This window comes from Corvus moneduloides, chromosome 15, assembly GCF_009650955.1.
Source record: "Corvus moneduloides isolate bCorMon1 chromosome 15, bCorMon1.pri, whole genome shotgun sequence".
Taxonomy (NCBI): domain Eukaryota; kingdom Metazoa; phylum Chordata; class Aves; order Passeriformes; family Corvidae; genus Corvus; species Corvus moneduloides.
Window position 1 is genome coordinate 11,093,183 of NC_045490.1, and position 27,430 is coordinate 11,120,612.

At 46.3% G+C, this 27,430-nt stretch overlaps 1 protein-coding gene across 1 annotated transcript in view; it reads left to right on the forward strand.

Annotated features, from left to right (window-relative positions):
- The window catches only part of PDLIM4 (PDZ and LIM domain 4), a 47,266-nt gene that overhangs the window by 13,224 nt on the left and 6,612 nt on the right, over positions 1-27,430 (forward strand). Inside the window, exons 2-5 of the mRNA XM_032125060.1 lie at positions 634-785; positions 9,123-9,207; positions 23,669-23,847; positions 26,455-26,612. Of these exons, the coding sequence (XP_031980951.1) occupies positions 634-785; positions 9,123-9,207; positions 23,669-23,847; positions 26,455-26,612 (574 nt within the window). The remainder of the gene's footprint in view (positions 1-633; positions 786-9,122; positions 9,208-23,668; positions 23,848-26,454; positions 26,613-27,430) is intronic.

Below are 27,430 nucleotides of genomic sequence, written 5' to 3' on the forward strand. Positions count from 1 at the left end.
TCATGGAATCATTTAGGATGGAAAGGATCTTAAAGATCCTCGAGTCCAGCTGTTACCCCACCATTGCCAAGGCATGTTCCCAAGTGCCACATCTGCTAAATCCCTCTGGGGTTGGGATTGGTGACCATGCAGGACTAGAAAGAGACACGTCATTTGGATGACAGTCCAGGAAAAGTGGTGTCAAACATGACCTCTCCCCAGGCAGCAGTCAGGGGATGGCACTTCTCCATGGGTGGTTAATCTAAGGGGAGGGTTTCATGTGCTTCTTGGGGATTGACTCTTGCAGCGTCATGAAAGGTCTGCAAGCCAAAGGAGTGTGAAGCATCTCTCTGGAAAGAGCGTATTGCATTTATTTCAAGCACGAGACAAATGTGAGGAGGGGACCTCGTCACACAGTAGCTGGAGTTGACTGAAATCCCTTATTTCAGAGAATGTTGTTGCAGGGGATGGCCCTTGGAGAACTGGGGCGTACCTGAGAGCTCTGACATCCAACCTCAGGTAGATGCCATTGGTGTAGATAAAACATATTCTCCAGAAATAACTATTCCCTTTACCTGCATCTTATTCCAAGAAACTGGACTTCTTTTAAAAAAACCCCAGCATTCTTTTAAGTAACCCTTTTATTTTTCCCAGATTAACCCTGGAAGTAAAGCAGCCATGGCAGACCTATGCCCAGGAGACACTATTTTGGCAATCAATGGAGAGAACACGGACAACATGACACATCTAGAAGCACAAAACAAGATCAAAGCGTGTGTGGACCAGCTGCTGCTCTCTGTGAACAGGTTGGTTCTCTCTGATGTCCTCCTGCGTCAGTTTTGCTCAGAAGGCTTTTGGCTGGCCCTGGAGCAGATGTGCTCTCAGGCTGGGTTCTTGGAGCATCCCCATGGTCTGGATAATTGTCATGTGTTTTCAAAAACAGTAAAACAAAATTATTTTTAATGGATTACTGATAGAAAAAGTGGCTTGTCCAGGCTGTGGCCTGAGTTGAATCTTTGAGGTTGTGTCAACTGAAGCAAGAGTAGCATGGGAATCATAATCTCCTTTGGACAAACCCTTCCACTTCATTAACATCCACCCATCATTTTAAGCATCTGTTCAATGAATACACTTTTGAAGGTCCTGCCAAATGAACTTTTTAGGGTATTTCAAAGCAAAATGAAAGCGTGAGTTTGGTATTGGGGGTTGGGGGTCTTCTGGTTGTTCTGGTTTTTTTTAAGTTGGAGCAAGGTTTTTTTGTGTGTGTTGTGGTTTTTTGTTTGTTTGTGGGGTTTTTTGTTTAGTTGGTTTGGTTTTCTTGGGGGTTTTTTGATTTCTGTTGGAATTAATTCTGTAGCAAAATCACAAATTACCCAGGCAAAATGAGTGCTCCTTATAAGGTTCACAAATGGCTAATATTATCTGTAATAAATTTAAATAAGTGGATATAGTTTTCCACTTCAGATTAAGGAGTCATTTCCTGCTATAAAGAGCTATCATTTACTGTTTATACTTTTCTTGGAAAACCATGTAGTTCTGACTGGATGCCTGGGCAGCAGGGAAGGAGTGCTGCCATAAATGGAGCAAACCCTCTGTGATTCCTCATGGTTCCTCAGACAGGCATCTCTGAGCTGCTTGTCTAAAGCAAAGTCCTCTGAGCTCAGCCCATGGTGTACAGATGATGTGGCTTCAGTATTACAACAGAAAGAAAATAAGGAAAGCAAGCAAAACCCCTTCACACAGGTGGAATTTCCCATAGCCAAGGAAGGTGGTTGTTTTGCTTTCCATCTGGAGCAGTTTTAGGGAGACTAGGTGATTTTCTACCTGCAAGAGGACCTGGGCCCAGGGCAGGACCAGGGCTCCTTTCCTGACTGTCTGCAGGCTGCTGGAGCTCTCCTTGGAAGAGGTGGAAATCCATATGTAGTGACAGGAGGTTTTGATGAGCCACCAGCTGCTGGGGTGGTCTGGCAGCAGAACAGCTTCATTGGGAGTTAGAACCAAGTTTTGCTGAAAACAGTTTTCACCTGCAGCGTGGCAATGTTTTATTCTTATGGATGAGGGTTTCTGCTGTGTGAATTGACAGACTGCATTCCCACCTTTCCACTTCATTTTAGCCACTGGTATCAACTGGTGGGATTTTTTTTTTGGCTCAGATTGGACCCTTGAATATCTCTGTGAAAGTGCATCTCCTTTCCTAAGTGGTGATTCCTGCACAGGGCAGGGATTGTGGTCACAATGGTCTCACAACAGTGTTGGTATGTGCCTTGCTGGGTTTAGGGATGATGTCTTCTTGGTTTTCCTGAGACACAGAAATGTTCATTCATGACCTCTAGATGATCTGGAAGATGCTGTGTGGAGGGGCTGTGGCTTCAGGTTGTTTTTACCCAACTGTACCTACCAAGGTGTGGATATTTTTAACAGTGAGACCTTGTGTTACATTCAGAGAAGGTGAATTCTCTGATAGAGATGTGGCTGGTGGTGGCCCACAGCCTTGCAGTGGGTGGGCTTTGCTAAACAAGAGGATTGCAATGGTTTTGTCAGGCCTTAAAGTCTTCATAAATGCAGATTTTAAAGACTTTTTTATCTTACAGTCAGGCAAAAATAAATTCTCGGGGCTCTACAAGGCAGGAACAGATGGTGAGGGGAGGAGCTGTTCAGCATGGGGTGGCTCTTCTTGGATCAGTTTGGTGGCTTCTCCAAGGGCAGAACTCACCTTGGCTGTGCCCAGAGATGTCCATGAAAGTGGCACTTCTCTTGACAGAAAAACTGAGTAGTTTGTTTTTTTATGCAGTGAGGACAGCAGCTCCAGTGATGCGCTATTAGGTCTGTTTTTAGTTTGGACCAAAGTGAGTGCACAGTGACTTGGTTCTTGGATCTCTCTCTTGTCTCCCAAGTGACCTCTTGGATCCTGTTGCCTAATTGTTAGTCATTGCTGGAAGCACATCTGGCGTTCTCTCCTAGGTGTGAGTGGATGCCTGCTCCAGGATCTGCCTTCTGGAATGTGGGGTTACCTGGTCCTGCTCAGGGAGCCATGTCCTCTGGCAGTGATGAGGGATTTTGTTGGTTTGTGTGCATGTCCAGCCACTGCTGTTTGTCACAGCTATGGATCAACACCCTGGACCCTGCTCTGAGGCTGAGCTCCAAGAAAGCCCTGCCTGTGGGGGTGTGGATTAGTATCTTTTCCCTTGGGGAGAGGATGGTCTTCAAGCAGCATCTTTTCTGTACACTGCCTTTAACAAAATACAGTTTGCAAGTCAACACAAGGAGATTTATTTTTAAATGTGTTTGTCTGAAATACATTTGAAATAACATGCCTGTTTGTTGTATGTCTTTAGTGGAGATACATGAAATTTGGTGTTAACTCTGTTTTGTCAAAGCAAGGTTCCTCCATCTGGGCATGCGTGGGGATGAAGGAGAGGGCAGGGAGGTGCACAGTGCTGGTGCTGTCTGGACTGCTCCATTCTGTGCCCTTTCTCCATCAACCCTTGACATTATATGTTACTGAGATAGAGAACAAGATGGGTTTTGTTTTCAGACTCTGGTCAGTAAGTGCCCTTAGACTAGGAAGTTCAGTAGGAAAGTCAGAATGTGGGAAAAACAAGAAGGGGGAGTTACTGAGTGGCCTGACCAAGACCAAGTATCATGCATCAAATAAAGGTAGCCATAAAATTGGGTTGGAGCTGTGTTTTGATGAAATCACTACTTGAAAGCAGAGGGTTGAGGACCTTGGGTGTGGGACGGTAGACCTTGTGGCATCGCTGTTCCTGCTGACACAGATTGCCGGGAAACCCTTGGCAGCTCTGTCTAGACAACCCATCTGTCCCAGAGGGCCAGGGCGAGTCCCACAGCTTTTTCTGAACTTTTTGTTGTCTGCCAGCTGGGAGGGTGAAGGCTTGTGCTGCAGCTTTCCTGGAGAAACTGGCCCTATGCTGGCATTGGGAAAACTGCTGGCAAGGGGGGATGTCACAGCTTTTCAAGCATGTTGGGCTCCGTGGCTCTCCTGTGCCACTGGAGCCAACAGTCAGTGTCAGTATCTGTGAAGCTGCTGCTCTCAGGCTGGACTAGCAGATACTTCCTTTTTTTTAAATCTCTTTGTCCTTTATCAAGGACAAATCTCTTGAGGGGGTTTTCCCTCCTTCTTCACACCCTCCATTTTCTAAATCCTTTCTTGGCCAGACCCCGACCTCCCTGAAGTTAATGGGTGTTTTGTCCCTGGCTTTTCTGGATCCTGCTTTGCCCCAACATGTGCAAGGCTGTCTTTGGGCAGTGAGGCTGTGAAAGGCAAAGCAGCACAGTGGCCTTACTGTTCTGAAACAAAGTGGTTGAAAGTCCTCATTGATGCCTATATGGGCACTGATGTGAGGTGTGAGGAATTACTTGGGCATCCCTGGAACAAGGGCTGGATGTTCAGGCTGTGGTTAATGGCTCCAAAATGGGAGGCCAGGAGTTCACATGGGCTTACTGAGGCTGTGGGGGAGGCAGCGATGGCACTGATTAAGATTTAGTGGGATGGTTCAGACTGCCCTGATGATAAATTAGGCAGCTGTTCCATCATCATCTTCCCAGCTGTTGAATCTCAAGCCAAGGTAGCATGGGATGTACTTTGCCTGCCTTAGTGCAGGAAGGGTCAGGCCAGTTATGTGGCAGCTGGTTGGAGAAGATCGGGGGTCTGGAGCAGCCCCATGAACTGCTACTCACAAACACCTGGCAAAATTTGTTCTTTTCACTCACTGTGAAGTTGCTTCCAAGTTACACAACAAATTCCTTAAGAGGCAAGAAGTGTGTTAGTGTGTTGTGCCAGGGGAGGTTTTGATTGGCTGTTAAGGAAAATTTCTTCGCTGAAAGGGTTGTCAAGCCCTGAAACAGGCTGCCTAGGGAACTCGTATCCCTGGAGGGGTTTAAAAGACACGTAGATGTGGCACCTGGGGACATGGTTTAGTGGTGGGCTTGGCAATGCTGGGGTGACAGTGGGGCTGGATGGTCTAAGAGGGCTTTTTCAACTTTCACAATTTTATGATTTCCAGTCCAATCCAATTCCAGCCCTTTCTTTTGGTGATAGCACTAGGGCTGTTGTGCACAGGGTCAGGTTGATGCTGGAAGACTGGAAGCATCTGCCTGGCCCCAGGTGCAGCTAAGAACCCCAGGGTGGTTGAGTTGAATTTATTTCCTGACTGTGGTGTCAAAGAATTAATCCTCAAAGGTTTGGCTTTGATTCCTTCTATCTAAAATAAATCGTGGAAGCAGTTTCTTCCCCCTTTGTTTGGTGTGTATGCCAATGCTGAGTCTGCTTGGAGAATTGACTATGAAGATTCTCTATCTATTCCTGCTCTTTGTACAGAGATGGACTTTCTCTAAAAGTTTCTGTGTGAGAAAGCCCAGCAATGAATCTGCTGGACGTGTAACCCTAACAGTCCCTGGAACATCATGTAGTTGATGTTCCTTCCGTCTCCCTCAGCTCCTGGGGATTTTGTTGGGGTCTGTTAGCTGTGAGCAGCACAGGCAAGCTGCTGGAAGATGGGAAGGATGACAATGTATGTTCTCAAGTTTCCAGTAAAAGTACAACTGAAAAAATGAATCACAGCTTCCCCTCTGGAGCTCCTTGAAGACTAATAGAGAGGAAAACCGGCAGCTTTCCAGAGCAATACACAGTGGTTTCAGCTGAGAGGAATGAAGGAGGAGAAATCCTGCAACTTCTTCACACAGTCTGGACGAGCTGGGTCCTTCGGGGTGCTCAGCAGAGCTCAGCTCCTGTGCTGCTCACCTGCCTTGCAGAGGGTGGATCCAATGCCTTAGGGTTATCGTGGTGAGGTTCACGATCCTGGGAAGTTTGAAGCATCGGCTGTAGCTGCTTCTAGACTGAATTAAGCTTCTAGAAGGCTAATGGTCATATCAGTGATAACAATCACTTGTGAGCATCATGATGCGCCATGGTGGGAGATGAAGAGCAGATGAAGGCAGGACCGTGGAGTCACCCCCCAAAGAAAGCAGGCGAAATATAGCAACATGATTATTCTGGTGGTTTGCGGCTTCATGGTCACAGATGGCAGTGACCTGGATCCAGACTGGCACTTCCCAAGTGATAAATGTTAGTTTTTAAGGGGATGGAGAAATCAGAAATTTGGTAAGACACAGGAATTCTTGCAACTTAAAAGCAGCTCTACAAATGTTGAGAGTGAGATTTGCAGATCACTACCAGGTGAAAAAACATTCTGGTAAAATATGTGAGCATATGCAAGTAATCTTTTGAGAATGACTCTTAAACTTTCAGAAAACAAATGGTGGGATAAAAGGTGTCTGCAACTTTGTTTTTTTAGTGATGTTCTGTTAATGGGTCCATTTCCCACGAAGCCCTGTGTGGAAGGCCTTGCACTAACCTAGGAGAAGGTATTTTTCTTGGGATTGTCCTAGCTGCCATTAAGAGAGCAAAGTGGTGTAAGTGCAGGGTAGTGATTTTCACATAGCTGCCTTTAATCCCCTATAACACATCGGAGAACACTTTTCTTGTCCCCGAGCTGTAAATTAAGCAACTCGGAACATTTGAGTGATGCCTGATCTGTTGCCTATGACGTATGAAAAGTGTGTTGAGGTTTTGCTGTTGCCTAAAAACAAAGCTCTGACTATTGGTAGGGTGACCCTGCTGCTGGGGGTCTCGGGGTGACTCTGCTGACCCCCAGGTCCCCACTGCTCTGGGGCTTGTTCTGGGAGGTGCAGGGCACCCGTGTGCTGCTGGTCCTGCTGGGGCTGTGGGCATGGGGTGTTCCTGCAGCCAGGGCTGGAGCATGAGCTCCAAGCATTAGCCCCTCCTGCAGTAGCTGCCTGTAGCATTGTTCTCTCAGGCAGTCATCTCTTAATTATTTTGGATTATTTCAGATTACATGGTATTTTGCTGTTCCCAGGGAAAAGAGGAAGTCTCCCTGTGTAAACATAAATGCTCATCAAACTTACAACTTGACTTTCTTTTTGGTGAGGCTGGTGTTTCTCCCATTCACCTTTGCTTTGCCTTTCAGAGTGCCAAGTGGAGCCCACATTGTGCTGTATCAGCTTGTTTGAGTATAGTTCAAGTGAAAGCTGGGTCTAATGTGAGCCTGGTTTTGTTCAGGCTGTCACTGGAAGCTCTCAGAATTGGTCTCCATTATACCAAGGACTTCTGGTCACTCTGCAGAACTGATGGTGAAGCCTTGAGTTCAGTCATTAAAGCATTAACTGTGAATGGGCTTCTCCATGCAAACTGAAGTCTGTCCATGTCTGTCATTAAGTGTAAATATACCCATAATGACTTTTAGAATGCACAAGTTTATCTGCTTTCTGGTACAGATGGTGTGATCTCTGTCAGGGGTATGGAGAACCGGGAAGTGCGGGCAATACTGGTGACCGAATGCCCTACCTTCACACAGAATGAACTTACTGCTATCACTCTTATCTTCTGCAATCAGAATCACTTTCTGAAGCTCTGTTCTTATTTACTGGCAGGTTGAAGTCTTTTGGGATGCTTTAAGTGTGTTTGGCGTGTGGGTTCCAGAGCTGAGTGGGGGGAAAGTTATCATGGACCCTTCTCGGGGCACCGCGAGCTCTCATCAGGCTGGCTCAGGAAAGCATGGAAATAATAATGGTGATCCCTGCCAATGTAATTAGGCATTTCCATTGTTCTGGGCCTCCAGATCTGATTTTCAGTGTGGAAGCAATATACACAGCAGTGGATCGTGGCAAAAAGCAAGTCGGGGTTGCTGGGAATGCTGATGTTCCTGGGAGGGACTGTTTCCTTTGTCCCATTTGGAAAGACCAATTTATAATGAATTGTCCCAGCCTAAAATCAAATAACTACAGTAAAGATAAATTATCAGAACAAGATATCTAGCTATGAGAGAGAGAGTAATCATCCCCTGTTGAAAAGGCTATAATGGCAGTACTGAAAAAAAAAAAAAGCTGAAATCCTCAGGGGTTGGATCCTAGATTTGGAAAGGCAGCTTTGTCTGCTGACTTGTGTAGTTGTGAAAAAGGTAAAAATCACATCAAGAATTCCTGGGTTAAAATCATGCTCCTTATTTTTCAAACTTAGACTCTGCAGATAATTAAAGTGAAAGTGAATGTGGTATGTGGCAGGGGTGAGAGTCCACAGTGGATGCTTGGATGTATCTGTGCCCATGGAGCAAGACCTATTTTTGTGAAGTGGTGCATATACAGACTGCGATGATAAACAAAATAGTTCGCATGTTGAAAGCTGTATCTTGAACTTAATGGAATTTCCATCTTCCAACTTAACCTTCTTGCATCCTGAAAAGCCTGTATATGAACCTGCTGGACCTTGCCTGGGCCCCTGCAGCTCCCTCATACCCTGAGTGTTGGAGATCTATGCTGGAGATCATGTCTCAGCCATGCCCCCAGATGCCTTTGTGGGGAAAAAATTGGTCAGGCACATGGAAAATCTTTGGACAGTGACAGTACTGTGCTCTGCCTTGGCAGGACTGAAGATGCATTTCAGAATGGAAACTGTATTTTTAGGGCTTTTTCTGTCTGGCAACTATTGAAAGGGTCAAGATGATTCATACAGGGTGGTGTAAGCCTTGTCCCTTTTTATAGAATTCCTGATGTGGTCTAGTACACAGGCCTGCCAGGGATTGCATGTATGTATGTATACATATATCTATACACACATGTAATCAGAATACTTTCTGGATTTGGGGGCAGAATAAAGGGACAAAGCCAGGAATATGAAAAACAGGAGCTACCAAGAGCCTGTCTTCTGATTTCTTGAACCAAAATAAGTTTGTCTCTTAAACCCCAAACTGAGACAGAGCCAGTAGTTCAAGGATGATTTTGAGCTTCATGGTTTTAATAGCGTGAAACTGTCATCTTCTCTATTTACCATTGTACTGTTTCTGAGGATAATTTTGGACAAATGCATATATAATATAGGCCTGCCAGGGAATTAATATGTGCTATATATGTGTTTGGCTTTTTTTTTTCTTTTGTGGTTTGTTTGTTTGGGTTTTTATTTAATTTGTTTTATTGCTTTTTTGTTTTGTTTAAGGAGCGTGTTTCTTTCTTTGGGATTTTTGTGGATTTTGTTTGTTTGGAGTGGAGTGCTTTAGTTAGGGCTTTTTTAAAAGCCATTTAAGTAGAGTTTACTTAATTTCCCACTGCAGAGCCAAAGGGAAGACGTGGTCACCCCCTGTCCTGGAAGATGGCAAGGCTCAAGCGTACCGGATCAACATCGAGCCAGACCCTCAGGTATGGCAGCTGCAGCCCTGCACACCTGCTGCTCTCCCAACTTGATTTTGAGGAGAGGACATCCATGTCTGGAGTCTGGAAAGCCCTGTGCTCTGCCTACGGTCCTTCCAGAAGTGAAGGACTTTCCATGTGTGGCTTTAAAGTTCCATGCAGGTCTATCTATGCTTTGCTGGATCAGGTTGCCAAGGACACAAGGAGGCTGGGCAGCACTGACCCTCCTGAAGCCGTGACCAAGCTCAGAGTCAGTGTTATTTTGGATGGAGCTGTTGGGAGTCCTCTGACTGCCTGGTGCCTGCCCGTCCCGGGATACAGCATGCGCAGAGTCTGTCTGCATCTACCTCAGCTGATGTGCCTCTTGGCTGCTTCCAAAATCTGTTGCACCCTCTCAATCCCATGACAGTGATTCACCTCCCATGATGGTGGATTTCTTTTTTTTCTTTTTTTTTTTTTTTTTTTTGTAATGTTCTCATCTTTTGCCTTGGTTTTTTTTCCTCTCTCACTCCTTCTCTCTGCTTTGCAGCTTCTCTCTTCCCTCTGTCCTCAGCTCTGTTCCCTGGAACCTTCTGCCTGTTGCAGTGGGGATCCTGCAACACGCATATATCAAACCAGGAGTCCCGTGGAAAGGAAATATATATGGACAGACAGATTCTTGCTAGCTGTTTCAGAGATGTTTATTTCTCCAGCCGCATGGCCGGGGCTCTGCCGAGGAACTGTTCCAGTCACGGGACCAAGGGTCCTTCTGCCCGCGCAGGGAACACAAACCAACCAATGGGAACGAGGCTGAGCAGGGGCAGGGAAGCCCCGTGTCTGTGCCCTCAGGGCCCATCTCCCAGGGCTACACGGCAGGGGAGGGACCCCAACACCTCACCCGTTTTATTTTAATAAAAGGAGAATGAAAACAACTGGATAAACATAACAAGAACAGTTTCAAAACAAGCCACCCTCCTGAGTCTTTAAATGTCCAAACAGATTCTCTGGAACATCTTAGGGCTGACAGAAGGGAGACAGAATTCTCTGAGCATGCTTTGTGGGGAAACTGAGGCAGGAGAGGGTTTAACTTCTTCCCTTCCCCTTTTCATCCCCCACTCGGCATTGGAAAGGGATTTTTGGGGAAACAATCGGCAAAAGCATGGTTTTGTGAGGGAAACCATGGATGAAAAAACGGATTGGGAATACACTGGGGGTAATAGGACATAGGGTAAAAGGGAAAGGTGGGATTAGGAAAGGGAAACTGTAGGGGGGCTTACAATGGAGATATTGTCTAACATGACTACGATTTTTTGCATATATACTGCCTTTTACAGAAACACCATCAGGCCCAGTGACCTGCGATGCTTGTAACCCTTTTCTCCCTAGTACAATATTAAATTCCACCACCTCTCCATCTCCCAAGCTTGGGATGCATTTTTCAGGGTTATTCTTTTTAATAGCAGTTCTATGCACGAATATGTCTTGCTGGTTGTCACACCTTGTTATAAAACCATAATTTTGCTTAACATTATACCATTTTACTATCCCTAAGATCTTAGTTTCTATGATCTTTTCCTTTTTCCGAGTGGCTGCTGTTTTCTGTCTCGCTGCGTCTTTGCTCTCTCCTTCGGTCGCTCCCGTGTTGGAATTGTCGGGGCTGCTGGTGCCTGCGCGCTCTTCCCGGGGTCGCGTTCGGGGCTGCGTGGGCCGGGCCGGGCCGCGCCGCTCAGTTCTCCGTTGCGTCGCCTCCTCTGGTCGCAGCTTCGCTGCCGATGCCGGGCGCTGCATCCCACGTCTCGGCCGGGCCCCCGAGCGACGACCCCCCCGCGCCCTGCTCCAGCGCGTGTTTCGGTTCGGCGCGGCTCCCGTTCCACCGCCATCGCCGCCCGCCGCCGCCCTGCGCGCCTCCCCTCTCAGTCGGGCGTTCACGGGGCTCGCTCCACCACGCGCTGCACAGGACCGGGCGGGCACCGCCGGGTCCCGCCGCTCCCGCTGCTCCTCGCTCCGCCACCGACATTGCAGCTCGCGTGGCTCCGCCCGCACGCGGGAACTGCCTCGCTGCTACTCGGAGAGCGCTCGGTGCACGTGGCCTGGGCCGCACAGTCCCTGAGCCAGGCTTGCCTTCGCCAGGACACAGCTGACATTGCTCAACCGTCTCGGTAACTAAATAATATTCACGAAAATATTCTTCCATCGGCATATATTTTGACTCCAGTATTAACTGTGTCCAAACGGTTTTCCAAAAGCCCTTGGTAAGAATTAAATCCCAAGAAACATAGAAAAAGTTCTTAAACAACCATGCCAGGAAGTGTTTCAGTTCTTTCTGAGCTTGAATCAAGCTAAAATTTACAAATCGTTGTTCAAGAATCATTTTAAGTTTAAGATAAATGTCCATATGCGGCTCTGAGAGCCAAGAGTCTTCCCACGGTTCCTCCATAGTTTAGATACGGAATAGCAAAGCAAAACCAAGAAGAGGAATCCAAAGTTTCCAGGGTTTACTCACACAAATCAGTCGCTTAGGGATCGGGGATCGTTCTGCTCTCAATTCTCCACCATTTGTTGCAGTGGGGATCCTGCAACACGCATATATCAAACCAGGAGTCCCGTGGAAAGGAAATATATATGGACAGACAGATTCTTGCTAGCTGTTTTCAGAGATGTTTATTTCTCCAGCCGCATGGCCGGGAGCTCTGCCGAGGAACTGTTCCAGTCACGGGACCAAGGGTCCTTCTGCCCGCGCAGGGAACACAAACCAACCAATGGGAACGAGGCTGAGCAGGGACAGGGAAGCCCCGTGTCTGTGCCCCTCAGGGCCCATCTCCCAGGGCTACACGGCAGGGGAGGGACCCCAACATCTGCCTATATCCTGCACCTGCCTTACTACCCCGTCTCCTGCAGCAGCCAGGCGGTGAATGGAGCTGAGCAGGTCTCCCCAGCTTTCCTACCCATCTCTTGACTTATGGCTTGTTAGCAAGGTCAAAGGTGACTCTCACTCTCCTTTGGCTTCTTGATGGAAAGAGGCATGGGGTTTCTTTCTCTCTTCTCTGCTTATGATGGTACTGGATTGTCAATTTTTGCATGAGCTGGTCCACATTGTAGAGATATCTGGGGAACAAGGAGGAGACCAGGGGGATAGATAGGCAGAGGGCAGCTCCTGCTGTCTGGCTGCCCCTTGAATGTGTGCTGAGCTGATGCACATGCTGCCAACTTTCCCAGGGCACCCGAGGTCAGGGATGGCAGGGCTGGAGCCTGCTGAGGCTTCTCACTGCTGTAGGTTGACCACCCCACCCAGGGCAGTTGCAGAGGCCCTGGGGCTGCCTGCAGCTCTCAGAACACCAAAGTATGTCAGTTCAGGCGGACACAGTCCCCTGTCCCTGCCCCAGAAGCACTTGAGCGCTCTTTGGCTGACTCTGAATGTTCAAATATTGCTCAGATGGTCTCCTTCTCCACAGAGGTGGTTTATGTCATATGCTATTCCATGCTTTTTCTCGAACCCTTACAAAATGCCTGTGTGCAGGATCTGCTGGTTTAGCTCAACCTGCTCCTTCCAGAGAGGCTTGTGTCCTGATGAGGGTCCCAGGGTGCCCCCTCAGCCCTCATTTGGCTCAGTCCAGAAAGAATGCAAGAGCTCCAGGGGTGGAAGAGAGGGGATGGCGCTCCAAGGAATGGTGTTTCCTTCAGTGAGGAATGGGGAGAAAGCACTAGCAGCAGAAGAGCCCACCGAAGTGATCAGGATGGGGCGAGATCCTCCAATGAGAAGTGGACCAAAGCGTGAGGCCATTGAGTCTGTTGGCTGTTCCAGCGTTGTGGAATTTGCAGATATTCTGCATTCCTGCTGGGTAGAGGCACAGCACAACAGCAGCACCAGCAGAGCTGCTCCAGTACCGGACACCAGCAACATGTGGGGACTGTTTGTCTTTCCTGCCCTGACTTACAGCACAGGGTGATGTGTGAGCTTGGGCTTTGCATTCTGGCCATGTTTGCTTCATTTATCAGTTATAGCCATCTTCTCTGACAGATATTTTTTCTTACTAGACTTTAATGTGCCCCAAACCCTATGAACAGTAATTAAATGAGGAACAAATGTGCAGCAGTTCCACTGCCAGATACAACATTTCTGAGGTTTAATGCAGATTGGATTTGAATCTGACTATTAATATATGTTACATATGGATATTTTTAAAATTAGACAGTTTTGTAGAATATAATGAAGGGGATAGGGATGGACTATTCTGTATCTAGATGTACACTGAAATATGTAAATCTGGGGAGTAGATGTGTAAGCAGATGTGTTTGTGGTAGGCACCGAGAGAGGTTGTGTGAACAAGGGTACACAAGTACAGGCAGGAGATCCTTGCTCTTGCTCTTTTTTTTGGTGCCTGTTCCCATATGTTTGTCTTCCTTAGTGGCTTTTTTGGGTTTCCCAAGAGAGGAGGTGAAGGTGGTTCCATGCACACCTCCAGGTTGTGGTGCTTGCACCCAAGATGTGCTGGTTGACTCTTCTCCCAGATGGCCTGTGCCTCCAGTGTTGTTTCATTGTGACAGCCTGGGACACATGCCAACAGCTGTGCTAACCGAAGTGTTATATCACTGATGTCCTCTGACCTGTGTGAGGCTGAGGATGACCATCAGCACCCAAGAGAGCCAACCCTTGCTGCAGAGCTCCCAGGCCATGGCTGGAGTCCCTGTGGAGCAGTGCCAGGTGACCCAGGGCTGTCCCTGTGCTGTGTCCATTCAGCCCCTCTAGGCAAGGCACTTACTAGATTGTGCGAAGGAAAAATCTCATTGTAAAGTAATAACTTTGCTCAATATGTGCAACCTTTAGGTGCACTTCCTTGCATCTGGAAAAAAGCAATCTGCTTTGAAACACAGGGAAAAATTTCTGCTGGAATTCCTGCCCTCAAATCACAAAAAGAGTTGGGGGTTGTCCGTGCAAAAGATTTTGAGAGTTTTACCCAGTGGCCTTTGCAGTAATGTGGAGCACATATCCTTCCTTCCTCAGGTTTTACTCTGTATGCTTTTTCATCATCCTGAGCAAAGATCTGTTTGAAAATCTTGACTTGGGACTACAGTAACTCTTGCTGGAGGCCCTGAAACGTGAGCTTAAGCAGAATGCCTCAGTCTGAGTGATTTGTTGGAAATCTGTGTTTCTATTATTACAATTTAGTTTGTTTAGGTATTATCTTTGTCTTGAAGGCAGTGAAATTTGTAGTTATCTTCTGTGCAAGAGAACTTGGAAGGTATGGAGTGGCCAGTGAGTTTTCCTCTCCCCTCTTTCTAAATCTGTTGTGGTTTCTCAGTTGAGCTTTGTGGAAAATCCCTACTCAGAGTCCAAGAATGTAATCAATCCTCCTTATTAAAACTTTGATTAATGCCATGACTGTGGGGAATAGCTGCCCTCAAACTGAAGAAGATGGAACTGGAGAGCTGCTTTTTTCATAATTAGCAGAAATAATACTGAACAGGATGACGTGAGTCACCTTCAGGAATTTTTTTTTTTTTTAGCAGGCTTTGGTTGTCAGTTGGTTTCACTAGACAAATCTGTCCTTAACAGCAAGGATCTACAGAGGAGGCCACAAATGCAGTGACATTCAGACTTGCATCCTGTCCACTGGACACGGAGATGGGTGGAGGTGGGACCCACAGGCATGCTGAGGGCAGCTCAGAGCTTTCCAGCCAGCAGTCAAGATTTCCATCATGCAGACATGACATCACTGCTGATGTGTTAGGATCCCCAGTCTCACTTGGCATGGTGTTTATGTCCTTGTGGGCATGGGCCCCCAGCCACTTCTCCCCAGCAGATGGGGAGAGTGGGAGCACCTATCCGTCAATTTCTGGAGATCCCACTGATTTTGCTTCTGTAGCATCAACTTGCTAGTCAAATACCCCTATGCAGTGCTAATAAAAAGAGAACATATTTATTTTCTTGTTCATTCTCAAACTGCCAGAATCAGCAGCTCTCTAGCCCAGGGGGGCTGGAAAATGCAGGCTTTGGGCTATGGGGACCCTGTCAGTGCTGATTGACAGTAGATCAAGCATGGTGGGTGGGGAGAATTAATTGCAGCAGAAATTAAATTGGCAGCGCGTAGCCAGAGCTGGAATAGGATGCGGAGTCCTCCCAAATCTGGATGCTTCGCTGGAAATAGCTATGTGGGGCGAAAGGCTGGGTTTCCGCTGGCAGTGCAGACAGGGAGAGGCCACTTCCCAGAGCAGTCTGTCAGGAATGGCATCCTGGTGCTACTCAGCTGGCAGAGCAGCCCCCATGTCATTCTCAGGGGATGGATGAGGGAGGTAGGTCAGTGCTCTTGGATGTCTCTTGTGCTGCGTCCTGAGCAGTGGCTTTCCCAGCCCGACCACCCGACTAGGGGATGAGCTCTGGGCAGTGGAGAAGAGCTGGTCTCTCCACAGCATCAGGGGAGTTGCACAGGAATGATGAGAAGGCTGTTTCTGCTCATCACTTCCGAATTATTTTTCCTATGTGTTATCTGTTCTTGACACCCAGCTCTCAGTCCACAAAGATTTGTTGTTAGTTTGTCCTGACTAAAATCAGGTGCAAGGCGTGTGGCTTGCCATGTGAAAATGCCAGCCAGAAGGGGGTGAAGAGGAGGAACTGGGGCAAACTTGCATTTAGTGTAGCTGTTTGAGCAGCCTAATCCAGTCAGTGCAGGAAACCCAGTGCTGGGTGTGAGCCAGGCCAGTGGAAATGTGAATACACCTTTGTTTGTTCTTGCCAGAGGGGCTCAGATGTATGTGGTTGCAGGACTGAGGAGCTGCTACCTTCTGTTGCACGTGGCATCCACCCAGCATGGGCTCTGCAGCATCATTCCTAGGAGTTTTTCATACTTGCCCTGACCTCACAAATAGTATCACTGCTGATCATGCTTGCTCCTAATTACATAAATAAAATTACATGTGGGCTTCAGGGGAGTCTGAGCCTCTGGTGCCCCAGCTCTGGGCACCTAGGGACAGCAGTGGTTGTCCCGCAGTAGAGCAGGGAGGGTACTTTGCTGCTAACATGTCCCTTAGCACTGATTTTAACACCTTTAAAAATGTCTTAAATATGCTCATATTTGCTTTTTGCTAGATCTTTTTTCTTTTTTTACTAAGGGTGAATGTCTCCTGACTTAATTAACTGAGTAATGGATTTAGTTTAATTTAACTTTAATTAAATGGAGTATTTGTTTTAAGTTCTCCGTGGGTTGCTGCCGTGCAGGAAACTTACACATAACTTCTTTTCAAAAGCCTGGCATAGGCCATGCTGAGTTCTGTGAGCTGGGGGTTAAAGCCTCCTTGCTGAAGAGGTGGAATTTCCTTTCTCAAGGCAACTGACCTTCCTTCCTCCCCTGCTCGCAGGGCAGGATGGGCCGTGCCTGCTTCTGGGAAAGGTCTTGCTGGGACCCCCTGTCCCAACTGGCTGGGCACGAACCAGCACTCTCCTGACGGAAGGAGGGAAAATGTCTGCCTTGTGCAACAAAGGATGAGCTAATGCCCTGGCACAAATGCGGGTTCCTTTCCATGGGAACTCTCAACTCGTTTTTGAGGACTGATTTAATAGCAGAAACATGCTGAATCCTGACAGCCATTGTGGGTGCATCAGCTGTGAGCTCCGGGTGCTCAGGCAACATTTCACACCCAGATATTGGGGTTTTACACCACAAAATACCAGTGATCTAATTTACTGGGTGAAGAGGTTACACACTCATAGCTGTGCACTTGTGTTTACTTTTTCCTGTGATACAGTATTGCAGCATTTGAAAGCCGAGGAGTTTTCTGAGTACCACTGTAACATCTTGAAGCTGTAATCTTTTATGTGAAATTCTCTGTGTATGTCTTATATAAATTAGCATTAAGTGAGTTTTGGTAGTCCTGGTATATGAAAGAGGCAAAACCACTATTAGGATAAAGGAGGGAAAAAATGGGACTGGAAACTTTAAAATGGTGTTTTCTTCTGTCTAGGTAACTTGAATAATTTGTTCTCATTGAAGGTACATAGGAATTATACTGAAATGATAACAGTGGGGGTTGGTTTAGGACAAAACAAAATGCTGTTGGATTAAGTGCTAACACAGACATACACTGTGTTATTTTACTTGGTAACACCAGTTTCAGTGATGACTCTGTTAACACAGGTAAGGAAACTGCTGCTTGTGTACTCAGAAGTGCTGAGTGTTTGGAAGCACAGGTGTAGCTCAGTGTTTCTGTTCTTATCCATCAGGAAAAACAACTTATCCCCTCTCATTTTTCCTTGTGTCTCACTTAAAAGGAATTAACTGCTCTTGGAGGTCACTTGAGTAACCTGCTGGGACGACAGATGTGGAGAGAGCCATCCCCAGTGGTGCAAGGGGGGGATACTGGATGGTGGAAGGATGCTCACTGTGGTCCTTTGGGATGATCAGGCTGAAGCAGCTGCTCCCATCCTCTAAAGCAGCTTATGCCACAGAGGGCTGGGAAAGGCTGAGACGTGTTTTTGAATCTACCTGAATTTATCTTTTTTTATTAATGAGGAAAAAAAAGGTTGGGGCATTCCAAAATGAAAAAATATGTTAACCTATTGCTTTTGCTGTGTTTTCTGGTGTACCTTACCCTGGTTTTTACAGAAAGAGGTGTTCAGATAAGCCATTCTGGTGAAGTAGGCACCTTTTGGTTTTACACATGTAATGTTTGTGTAGCCTGAAGCTTAGCTTGTTGCCAGTGAAGCTTTTAGTTTCAATTAGCTGCTGATAATGATTATGGAAAGAAAATCAGAAAGTGTGATATGGTAACACCTGAAAATGCAACAATTCCCCAAATGAGGAAGAGGAGAGAGACAGTAAGCTGGAAAGCATGAAATCAGGACATAGCCTGTTAGTGTTAAGCTCACCAACTTTGTCCTATAAGCCAAACACCAGATGGTGAGAAAAGTGATTCAGTGGAAGCATGGACTGAAATGGAAACAGTAGCATCTTCCCTGGGAGAAAGGGGGCAGGCAGGAGGGCGGATGGACACTTGCTGTGATGGTTTCAGGTATTTTTCCATCTGTAGTGGATATTATTTTCTGTCAGTGGGAAAGTTAATCCAACAGCAGTCTGTGCATGGTGGAGGCATCAGTCCAACACCTGCACTGAGCAATGTCCTCCTGTTCCTGAGCTTGGAAGGTGACCCTGAAGACTGGGAAGTAGAAGGAAAGTCCTCTCTAGGGTTTAAACTGTTGTTGAGCCTAGCTCTAGTGAGGTAGTCACCTGGCAGAAGCTTGCTGCTGCTGCTGGGGAAAGGAGGAAATTTCAAGGCTCTTCTATCAAGACATTCATACAAAGCTCTCCTCTGGCTGCTGGGTAAATACCACTCTCACACTTGATGTTAAAAATGTGCCCTCTGCACTGCTGCAGGCAAGATAAATGCAAACACCTTTTAATCTTGACAGGTAACTTTTTTCCATTGCTGTGGATTTTTAAGAGACTGTTGGGGAGCAAGGTAGCTTATGGGGTAAAATCCTGGCATTGCAGCTGGAGTCTCTCCTGAGCTCTTTAATTTGCATGGGGGTGGAGCTTTTCCCTGGAGCTGTGGGAGAAAACATCCATCAGAGCCTTGCTGGTGGCCATCCACATGGCCGCTCCAAGGTGGAGAAATGTTACTGCTCTTTGACTGTGAGAGATTTGTTCCTGGGTTAAATGTGTGCTGGCCTTGTGCTGTACCTTGTGCTATACAGAATCACAGAACGGTTTGGGTTGAAAAGGACCTTAAAGCTAATCTAGTTCCATCCCCCTGCCATGGGCAGGGACACCTTCCACTAGACCAGGTTGCTCCAAGCCCCATCCAGCCTGGCCTTGAACACTTCCAGGGATGGGGCAGCCACAGCTTCTCTGGGCAACCTGTGCCAGGGCCTCACCACCTTCACAGGAAAGAATTTCTTCCTAATATCCCATCTAAACCTGTCCTCTGTCAGTGTGAAGGTGTTCCCCCTTGTCCTGTCACTACATGCCTTTGTGCAGTACTGCCTGGGGATATGGGTGGGCTGGGGCTCCACCACGCTCCAGCTTGAGTCATGTTCACATGAACATTGTCTTCAGCCTTTGTACAAAAAGACCATCTGATTTTAAGAGTTTGATCTCTTACTTTAAAAGATCTGAAAAACTAATTTGGTATTATGTGACAACTGTGAAAGGAGTGTAGTGAGAAGGATGTGATGGATAAGGTTTTCCTTCAGACTGTGGTATACATTGAAAGGGGAGCTTGGCAGAATATTTGAAATTTGTCTTGTAAAATAACCCACACACTCAGTTTATCCAGCCTCAGTAAATGAGACTCAACCTTTTTTCCTTATCTCTTAATCTTTTGACCTGAGCGAAGTAATGGGATCATACTTACTGGAGCTTTTGAAAGTTAGATTGAAGGCTCCTTAGTCTGTAAAAGCAGCATATACACAGAACATCTGAACTGTGCTTATAGGGAAATACGTGTTAAAATGAGTGTAGCTTTTAAAATTTATCCTTTTCTCCAAGCTTTGGGAGCAGCCTTTGTTATAAGAGTTCCCCGTGGGACTTCTCCTGAGGCTTTTGTTGGAGAATCAGTCCTGTTCCTGTGGCCATTGGCCACAGTGTAAATCACTTACTTGCATTGAAATTAAATCCATGCTGTCTGTCCCATGCGCCCCTTCTGTGGGGTAATAATAAGATTTCCATTTCTGGGACTTTTGAACTGGTTTATCAGAGATGAAACAGTATCTTTACTGTTGAAAACCTGGGGGAAGGAGAGGAGGGACTGCAGCATTGCAGTTGTCTTCTGTGCAGAGGCCGAATCTTGGCTTGAGGGTGTCAGGATGTACTGGGATATGTCTTCAGGCTTAATTGCTTGGCACATTTGCATGATAGAGGACTTGAAATAATGAAGGCAGTAAAACTTCATCCTCAGAAAGCCCTCTGCCAGGAGAGGCCAGAATCAATTGGGACTCAATTACCTAAGCTTGGAGCAAGGGAGAAAGAAGCCAAAGGAGGAGCTGGAGCAGACAGGCTTGTCCTGCTGTTGCTGGATGATGGACACAGGTCACAAGAGGCACCTCTTCTGGGTGACTCTATGGCTGAAGGGTGCTTTATCTCCTGGTGCATAAATAGCATTGCTTGTGTCTGTAATTCAGCATTTTGGCAGCAGATATTCAGGTGACACTGGCCCATCGTGCTCTGTTTTTGAGAAGAGATCTGAAGACAATCAAACAGAAAACTGCTTTGGGCTGAGCCAAGCGTTAATGTCCTTCAGCTCTGTTTGAGTCTTATGTGTTGTGTGAGAACAGGACCAGCACGCCCAGGATTAGGAAAATAAACAAGGTTCAGGCAATTCCTGTGGGGATGAGCTCCCACATCACAGGGACAGAGCTGCTGCTGGTCCTGTCTGGGCAAATCTCCCACCACCATTGCACAAATGGGCAGATGGAGGGTAGATTTGGGGCTTGGAGGTGTAATCTAGGAGATGTTTCCAGCTCTGCAGCTGGTGAGTTTGCTCCCAAGGAAGGTTTCTTAGATGCACTGAAACCATCATTGCTCAAAGCTCTTCCAAATCATGCTGTGGGTGGAGGGGCTTGCTTGGAGGTTCTAGGAGCCAATGTTGACCTCTCAAATTAGCAATCTTCAGTTTTAATCTCTGTCTGGTAGTCTGGAAAAAGGAGATTAATTATTTTGTTTGTACTTCTGGTCTTTTAAAAGTCTAATTTATAACACACTGAAGTGAATGAACTTTAAATGCTTTGGATCGGAATATGAAGTCTGATGTTCTCTAAATCTCTGTGGTCTCTACAGCTAAGGACTTGCAGTTGAAAAAAGGTGGAAGGACAAATAGGATATTTTGCAAAATGCATTTAAAAAAACCACCAAGCATGAGAAAACAAATTGGGAGTTTCTGGTTTGTAGGCTAAAAGAGTTGTCCTTGGTGAAAGTCCACAGGCCACCCTTAAGAAGGGTTTGTGAACTCTGTTTTAAAAAAGCCGTAAAAAGCAGGAAGAAAATTCAGCAAAGAAAAGCAAATTAGGTCCCAAAGGGGGGAAATTTGAACTGATCTTGAATTTGACAACTGAAAAGAAATCCATCTGGTTCTGGGTTTCTGAGGGTGAATGTGTGAGTGTTTTGCACAAAGCAATGTCTTGCAGAGGTCTCACAGCCTTTGAGGAAGAGGAGACTGAGCTCTGATCTGGGAACAGCTTTTTGTGCTACCGGAGAAGCCTCTTGATCCCTATGGATGCTGGTGGGTCACCTGTGGCTTTATAACATGACTGAGCAGAGGAAAGGTGAGCTACCACCACCATGAACATCCTCCTCCCACAGGGACGGAGAGCTAGTGGCAATTGGGGATGCCAAGCAGTGCAGGAAGGACTCTGTTTTTCTGTTACATCACTGGCCTTCCATGCCTTTTGGAGAGTGCCCAAGCAATAAGTTTTAGCTTTACAGCAACATTTGGTCTTGATGTACAAATTGCTGAGCTTAACAGGGACAAAGGGGCAACACTTTACAAACTGCCTTGGATTTAAGCAAGTCCATGGAGATGATGGTCTGGAGGTCCTTTGCTGGAAACAGCTGCCAGTCCCATGCTCCCCAGCAAATGTCTGGATGGCAACCAGTGTGCAGGAGCACATGAGGTCAGAGGAGAGGACCCTCTCCTTCAGCCACCCTGGACGGAGTGTGAATCTGAGCCATGTGGCACAGATAATTAAAGGTAATGGCTTTCATAGCTCTCAGTGCTGCCACCCATATGGGCTATTGCTTTTTTCCCAAAAAATCTTTATGATCCTTCTTTTCCTATCTGCGTCATGGTTGAGTCTTTTCTTTATTTCCCTTGAAATAATAATGTAAATCTGGGAATTAGAAACCCATAGCCTGCTTGTATATATATTTGTTTTAAGCATATGAATTGGGGAACAGTTAAAATTATATTATTCCTGGCAGCAAAATTTCTTTTTTAATAGACAATTTGAAGTTATTATATTGGAAGCAGTTTTCCCCACGTGTGTGTGCATGCATGGTGTGGAGGGAACTGTGCCAAGAGGGCTCCAGGCAGTTTCTGAGCTGGGGAAGTTGCTGGGAGCTTGCTGGATTTCAGCTGATGGTAGGGAAAAAACCTCAAAGGCACCATCTTGCAGTTCTTAACTAAGCTTGGTTTTATCAATGGGTGTTTTGCCTTAGGAAGAACTGAAGGATTGGACTTCCAAGACCGTTTTCTGGCAGGATCTGTTTTTTACTTCTCTTAGCTGTTCGTTTTTACAAGGTTTGGGAGTGCCAGTGTGTTGTCCTGTGCACCAGTGATAGACGTTTGTTTCCAATTAGTATTTATGGGATTATTTTAGTCAAAAGTAAGCTTTGTATCAGAGCCCCACAATATGCACTTTGTTGTTTGTTCACAGGATGGTGTTTTATTTCCCTGCTTGGTTTTTCATCAGCTTCAATCTACTGAGAAGATGATGGAAGGCAGCTCTGTTGGGGAGCTGCCCAAGAACAAATTAAACCAGATTAAACAGATTCCAGCTTTTTGCACAGCATCTATGTCTTTCATCAGTCCAGGCATGTTTGTGACTCACATGGCTGGAAATAGCAACCAGCGTGTGTCCATGGGCTGTGTCCAGCTTCCTGCTGCTTTTCCCAATTGCTGGAATTAGCTCCTCTCCCCATAGTGAGTTTTTGCAGGTAAAGCCTGGCTCAGTTGACATTAGCAGTAGGTACTGCTTGGTTTATGGGTGTGGATGGGACTGACTAATAGCACACCCATATACATAGAATTCCATGTGTGTGGAATAACACATAGGTAATGTTTGACATTGGTAAAATGGTAAAGTAATGGGGAAAATTTGTGGTTTAATGGCATCTGAGTTCCTGACTTGAGGTTATATGACAAAAAGATTTCTACAGTTTACCTTGGGGACTTACAAAGCAAATGGAAATATGAATACAAAGCTAAACCCTTGACTGATGTGTTGCTCATACTGTAAAAGGCTGATCTTATCTGGGGAGAAAACCTCCCTAAACGAACATGGATCTGTGTGGACATGGATAGCTGCAAGTGAAAATCCCAGGACTGGTCCCTTGGCCTCAGGTGTTGCCCAACTTACAAGTGGAGCTGCCTAGCATGGATTTATCCTGTTTTGCTGATGGAAATGGAAGTGATGGCCCTGAAGGCAGGAGCACAACAAGTGCCCTCAGAGTGATGGAATGTGGAATAAGAAGTAGACTCACTTAAAGAGCCTTTCTTTTAAAGAAATAGCAAATACACTTTTACAGGAGAGTAAATGCAGAATATTTGGCAGTGGCTCACCATGGAGAAACAGCAAGTTCATTTGTTTGGGGACCAAGGGGAGCTGTGTAGATTCAGCACAATTTAACTGCAGGTCAAGCCTGAATTTTCCTTTTCCTGCTGCACATGCCTGTTTTCCACAACACACATAAAATGTTATTACTGCAAACTGCATGTCCCAACATAGCCCCTCCATGTACATCACACGTTATAAATTTTAGGTTTTTCTGCTTGCTTTCTCTTCCAGGACAGTGGCCCTGCCCAGAGCAGGAGGTCAATTCCCCATGGATCTGAGAGCAGCCCCATGGACAACAAGCAGATGCTGAATGTGCAGCATCACCAACCAACCCGGCTCCATGTGAACAACAGCTCTGAGTCAGCGCTTCCAGGCCAGCTGAGTGGACTCCACATCACTCCTGCCCACAGGTAGGACCAGGGCAGGGCTTGCGTTCTGTGTCTGCTGCTGTTCCTGCAAACTCCAGTTCAGGGAGTGCACAGAAGCTGTGGTGCTCCTGAAGCTCCAGATATCATGGAATCTTAGACTCATTTCAGTTGGAAAGACCTTCAAGATCATCCTCGCTAACCATTGACCTAACTCTGCCAAGTCCATCAAGATGCTGGGCTGGACCCCTGCTTCACTGGTCAAGTGTAGGTGGGAGGAAAAAAAAAGAAACTAGCCAAATAAACAAAACAAAGGAAAAAAAAAGGTTTGGAAACACCAATTTCTGAACAAAACAGCCACATCTACCTAGGTAGCAACTGCAACATTGAATTGAGGCTTGTGATGCTGATGCAATGCTCAGGTATGGATCTTGGTGAAGGTGCTCATTCTCCAGATCTCTGTTAAGACCCTTCTCTTGCTGATGTGAGTAGGTAGATTAGTGGTCCCTGGGTACTGGGATTAATGCTAGGGAAGACAAGAGGAGGAGAGGTTTAAATTGCATATTAGCAAAAATGTCACCAAAAAGGTTGTCAAACCCTGGCGCAGGCTGCCTGGAGCGATGGTGGAGTCGCCATACTTGGAGGGACTTAACAGACATGTGGATGTTTCTCTTGGGGACATGGTTTAGTGGTGGCCTTGGCAGTGCTGGGGGAATGATGTGGCTTGATGATCTTAGAGGGCTTTTCTAACCTAAACAATTCCATGGCTGTGAGTGTCACAGACAATAATGCACTGTTTATTAAAAGTGTATATCCAAGGCAGGATGGAAGGTGCTGCCCTCCTAGGAGTGGGGATCACCTTGCCACAGACCCAGGAGCCAACACTTGCCCTGGAAACGGGAGATACCGGCTGAAAAGATGAACTCCAGTAACTGGGATGTTTATATCTATTCAGTACAGCTATCCGAGAGGCTGAGGAATAAATAATACTCCTAGGAAAGAAAAGGCTTTTGTGTAGCCAAGAATGGTTTGGGTGGATAACTCAGACTTTGAGACAAGCCAGGTTGTGGGCTGGGATGCTTTCACATGGCTTATGAGGATCTTGATTTATGTTCCTCCAAACTGGCAAAATATCCTGCAAGAAAGTAATGTCTTAATCACATGCAAAGAGAGTTTCTTTTCAGCTTGGGAACTCTGTGTCTGCATGAATCTGTATTTCAGCACAGCTTATTCCCTGTGCTGCTCCAGGAAAGTTAATGAAGTTGGAAAGAGGAGAACTGCACAAAAAATATAGAGAACAAAATCTGGTGTTATCTGCAAGTGAGCCGAAAGCCAGGACATTCACTTGGGTCTTTGAGTAGAATTGGGGCAGGAGTGCGTTTTCTTTGAATTGGTGTTTGATGAGGCTGGGCTGGCCAAAACCTGCCTTTTCCCATTGAAAATGTGTGAACTGATGTAGGAGTGAGGTGTAGCAGGGTAGACAAGCACTTGGAGCGCACATGCAGGGTTTGGACTGGCTGGGAGTCATGGGGATAAGTCCATGGCTCTGCCACAGCGTGGCTCAGCCCCACCACCCAGGCTGGCCCTTACTTCCCACAGGGACCAGAGCTGCTGGGGAGTCACTCCCAGAATGTGGAGCTCTGGCCATTCTTTGAAAGTGACCTTTGTCTGGAGGTTTTTTTTCTCTTTCTTTCTTTCTTTAAAAGCGAATGTTATTTCTTTTGTTTATTTATTTAAGCAGATGTGAATATAATACTGGTGGAGAAAATTATCCAGATGATGGCTAAAGTATGTGAAGCTGATGGATTTCAGGGCTCTTGCTATTTTTATTGGTTTTATAATGATCTTGATGACCTCTATAAAAAGGAGGAGGAGCCCCTTGCCCAGAGCTGTGCTGTGTGTTGGGGCCTCTGGAGCACAACAGCATTTGGATTCAGCTCTTCTCAGCAGGACATTTAAACATGTACCTGAAATATTTTTGATTCCAGACCATGCTTTTCCTGTTTTGATGTATTGGACTGGAATAGTGGTTTAAATTGTTATTTGTTGTCTGTGCATCCCAAATGCTTCACATACAGACCAGGAGCAGCTCCAGTCTGAAGGCTGGAGGTGGGGGTTACAGGGCAGCCCCAGTGTCCCCCTCTCTGGTGGCATGGTTTTCTCAGTTAAGCTGTGGGCTGTGCTTGTGATGTACCTATGGTAACACCAGCTTCACAAGAGGCACTTGTGGGTGGTGAGAAGGTTTGCTGTCCTGCCTGGCACATGCTCTCCAGATGCCCTTACAAGGGGTGAGTGCATGCCCTGGCCCTGCATAGCTAATGAAATGCATATTTTTCCCATTTTTTCAGTAAATTCCATGGGTGGCAAAGCAATTTACAGCATTTACAAGCAGCTGCCCTCGTTCCTGAAGGCATTTGGTAACTGGGCTAGCCCTTGCTGTGTTGCTCAATTGGAGCCCAACAAGGGAACAAGTTTAACCTCCTTGATTCAGCAGCTGTTCCTGGGCCAGACATACGTCCAGGCAGGGAAACACATGGGAACAGAGGTGCTTAATTAAATCTGTGGGAATGTAGAGATTTCAGTACCTGCCTGATGAGCTTACAGTAGCTGTTTCTGTTTGACTTGAGCCTTTCTTTCTTTGCTTTAAACCAGCATTGACCCCGTGAAGTCTCTCCCACGGAACAGAAATGGGATTGACGTGGAGTCAGATGTCTACAAAATGCTTCAGGATTATGAAAAGCCCATTTCAGAGCCAAAGCAGTCGGGATCCTTCCGATACTTACAGGGAATGTTGGAGGCCGGTGAGAATGGTAAGGAGGTTGGCACCCAAGCACCCTCCTGTGAGGAAACCACTGGGATGGCAGGTTTCAAATCAGGGTTTTGTGTACTCTGGCTTGCCAAATTTTGTGGCTGACTTGAGCACCGTGTGAAAGCTGGATTTGCAACCAGTGTGGCAGCTGTTTTTCCGAGACGGTTTATGAAATGTGATGGCCTTAAGCAGTTGTTTAAGATCGCTGTTGGAGAACCTGGTCTGGTTAAGTAAATGGCATTTGCATAAGGATGTGGGATGGTCTTCAGAAATGCAGGGATAGAGATCAGGAGTTCTTGGCTCACTTCTCAGGTCTGTCACAGCTTCCTGCCCGTGTCATTAACACATTAAATAATAAGCTTCCCAATCTATACATTTCACCTTTTCTTTTTGCCTTTCAACCTTAAGTCCATTGGGATTTTTACATTCAAACTTTTAGCCTTTGCTTTACAGTAATTAGGGCAAGACTTCTCTTTCTGCTTGCTTCCAAGGGCCCCATACTCCAATCATGGGAATCCAGGAACGTATATTTTATGGGAAAATACCAACTACTGTAAATCTCATTATGAAGCTGTGAGAGGTAGGGAGCTGGGCTGTTGCACTTCAGTTTCTGTGTATCTAAAGTGCTGGAGAAGTCCGTTCTTTGACGAGAAGGATGTTGGTTCTTGCTTCACAAGAAGCACAATTGCAGGTAACTTCTGATCATCATGGAATTCTACCAGCATTGGTTTTCTCAGTGGAACTGAGCCATAGTTGCAAAGCATGAGACAGGACCAACCTCAGAAGCACTGGGTTTATTATTATATTTAGTATTAGTAT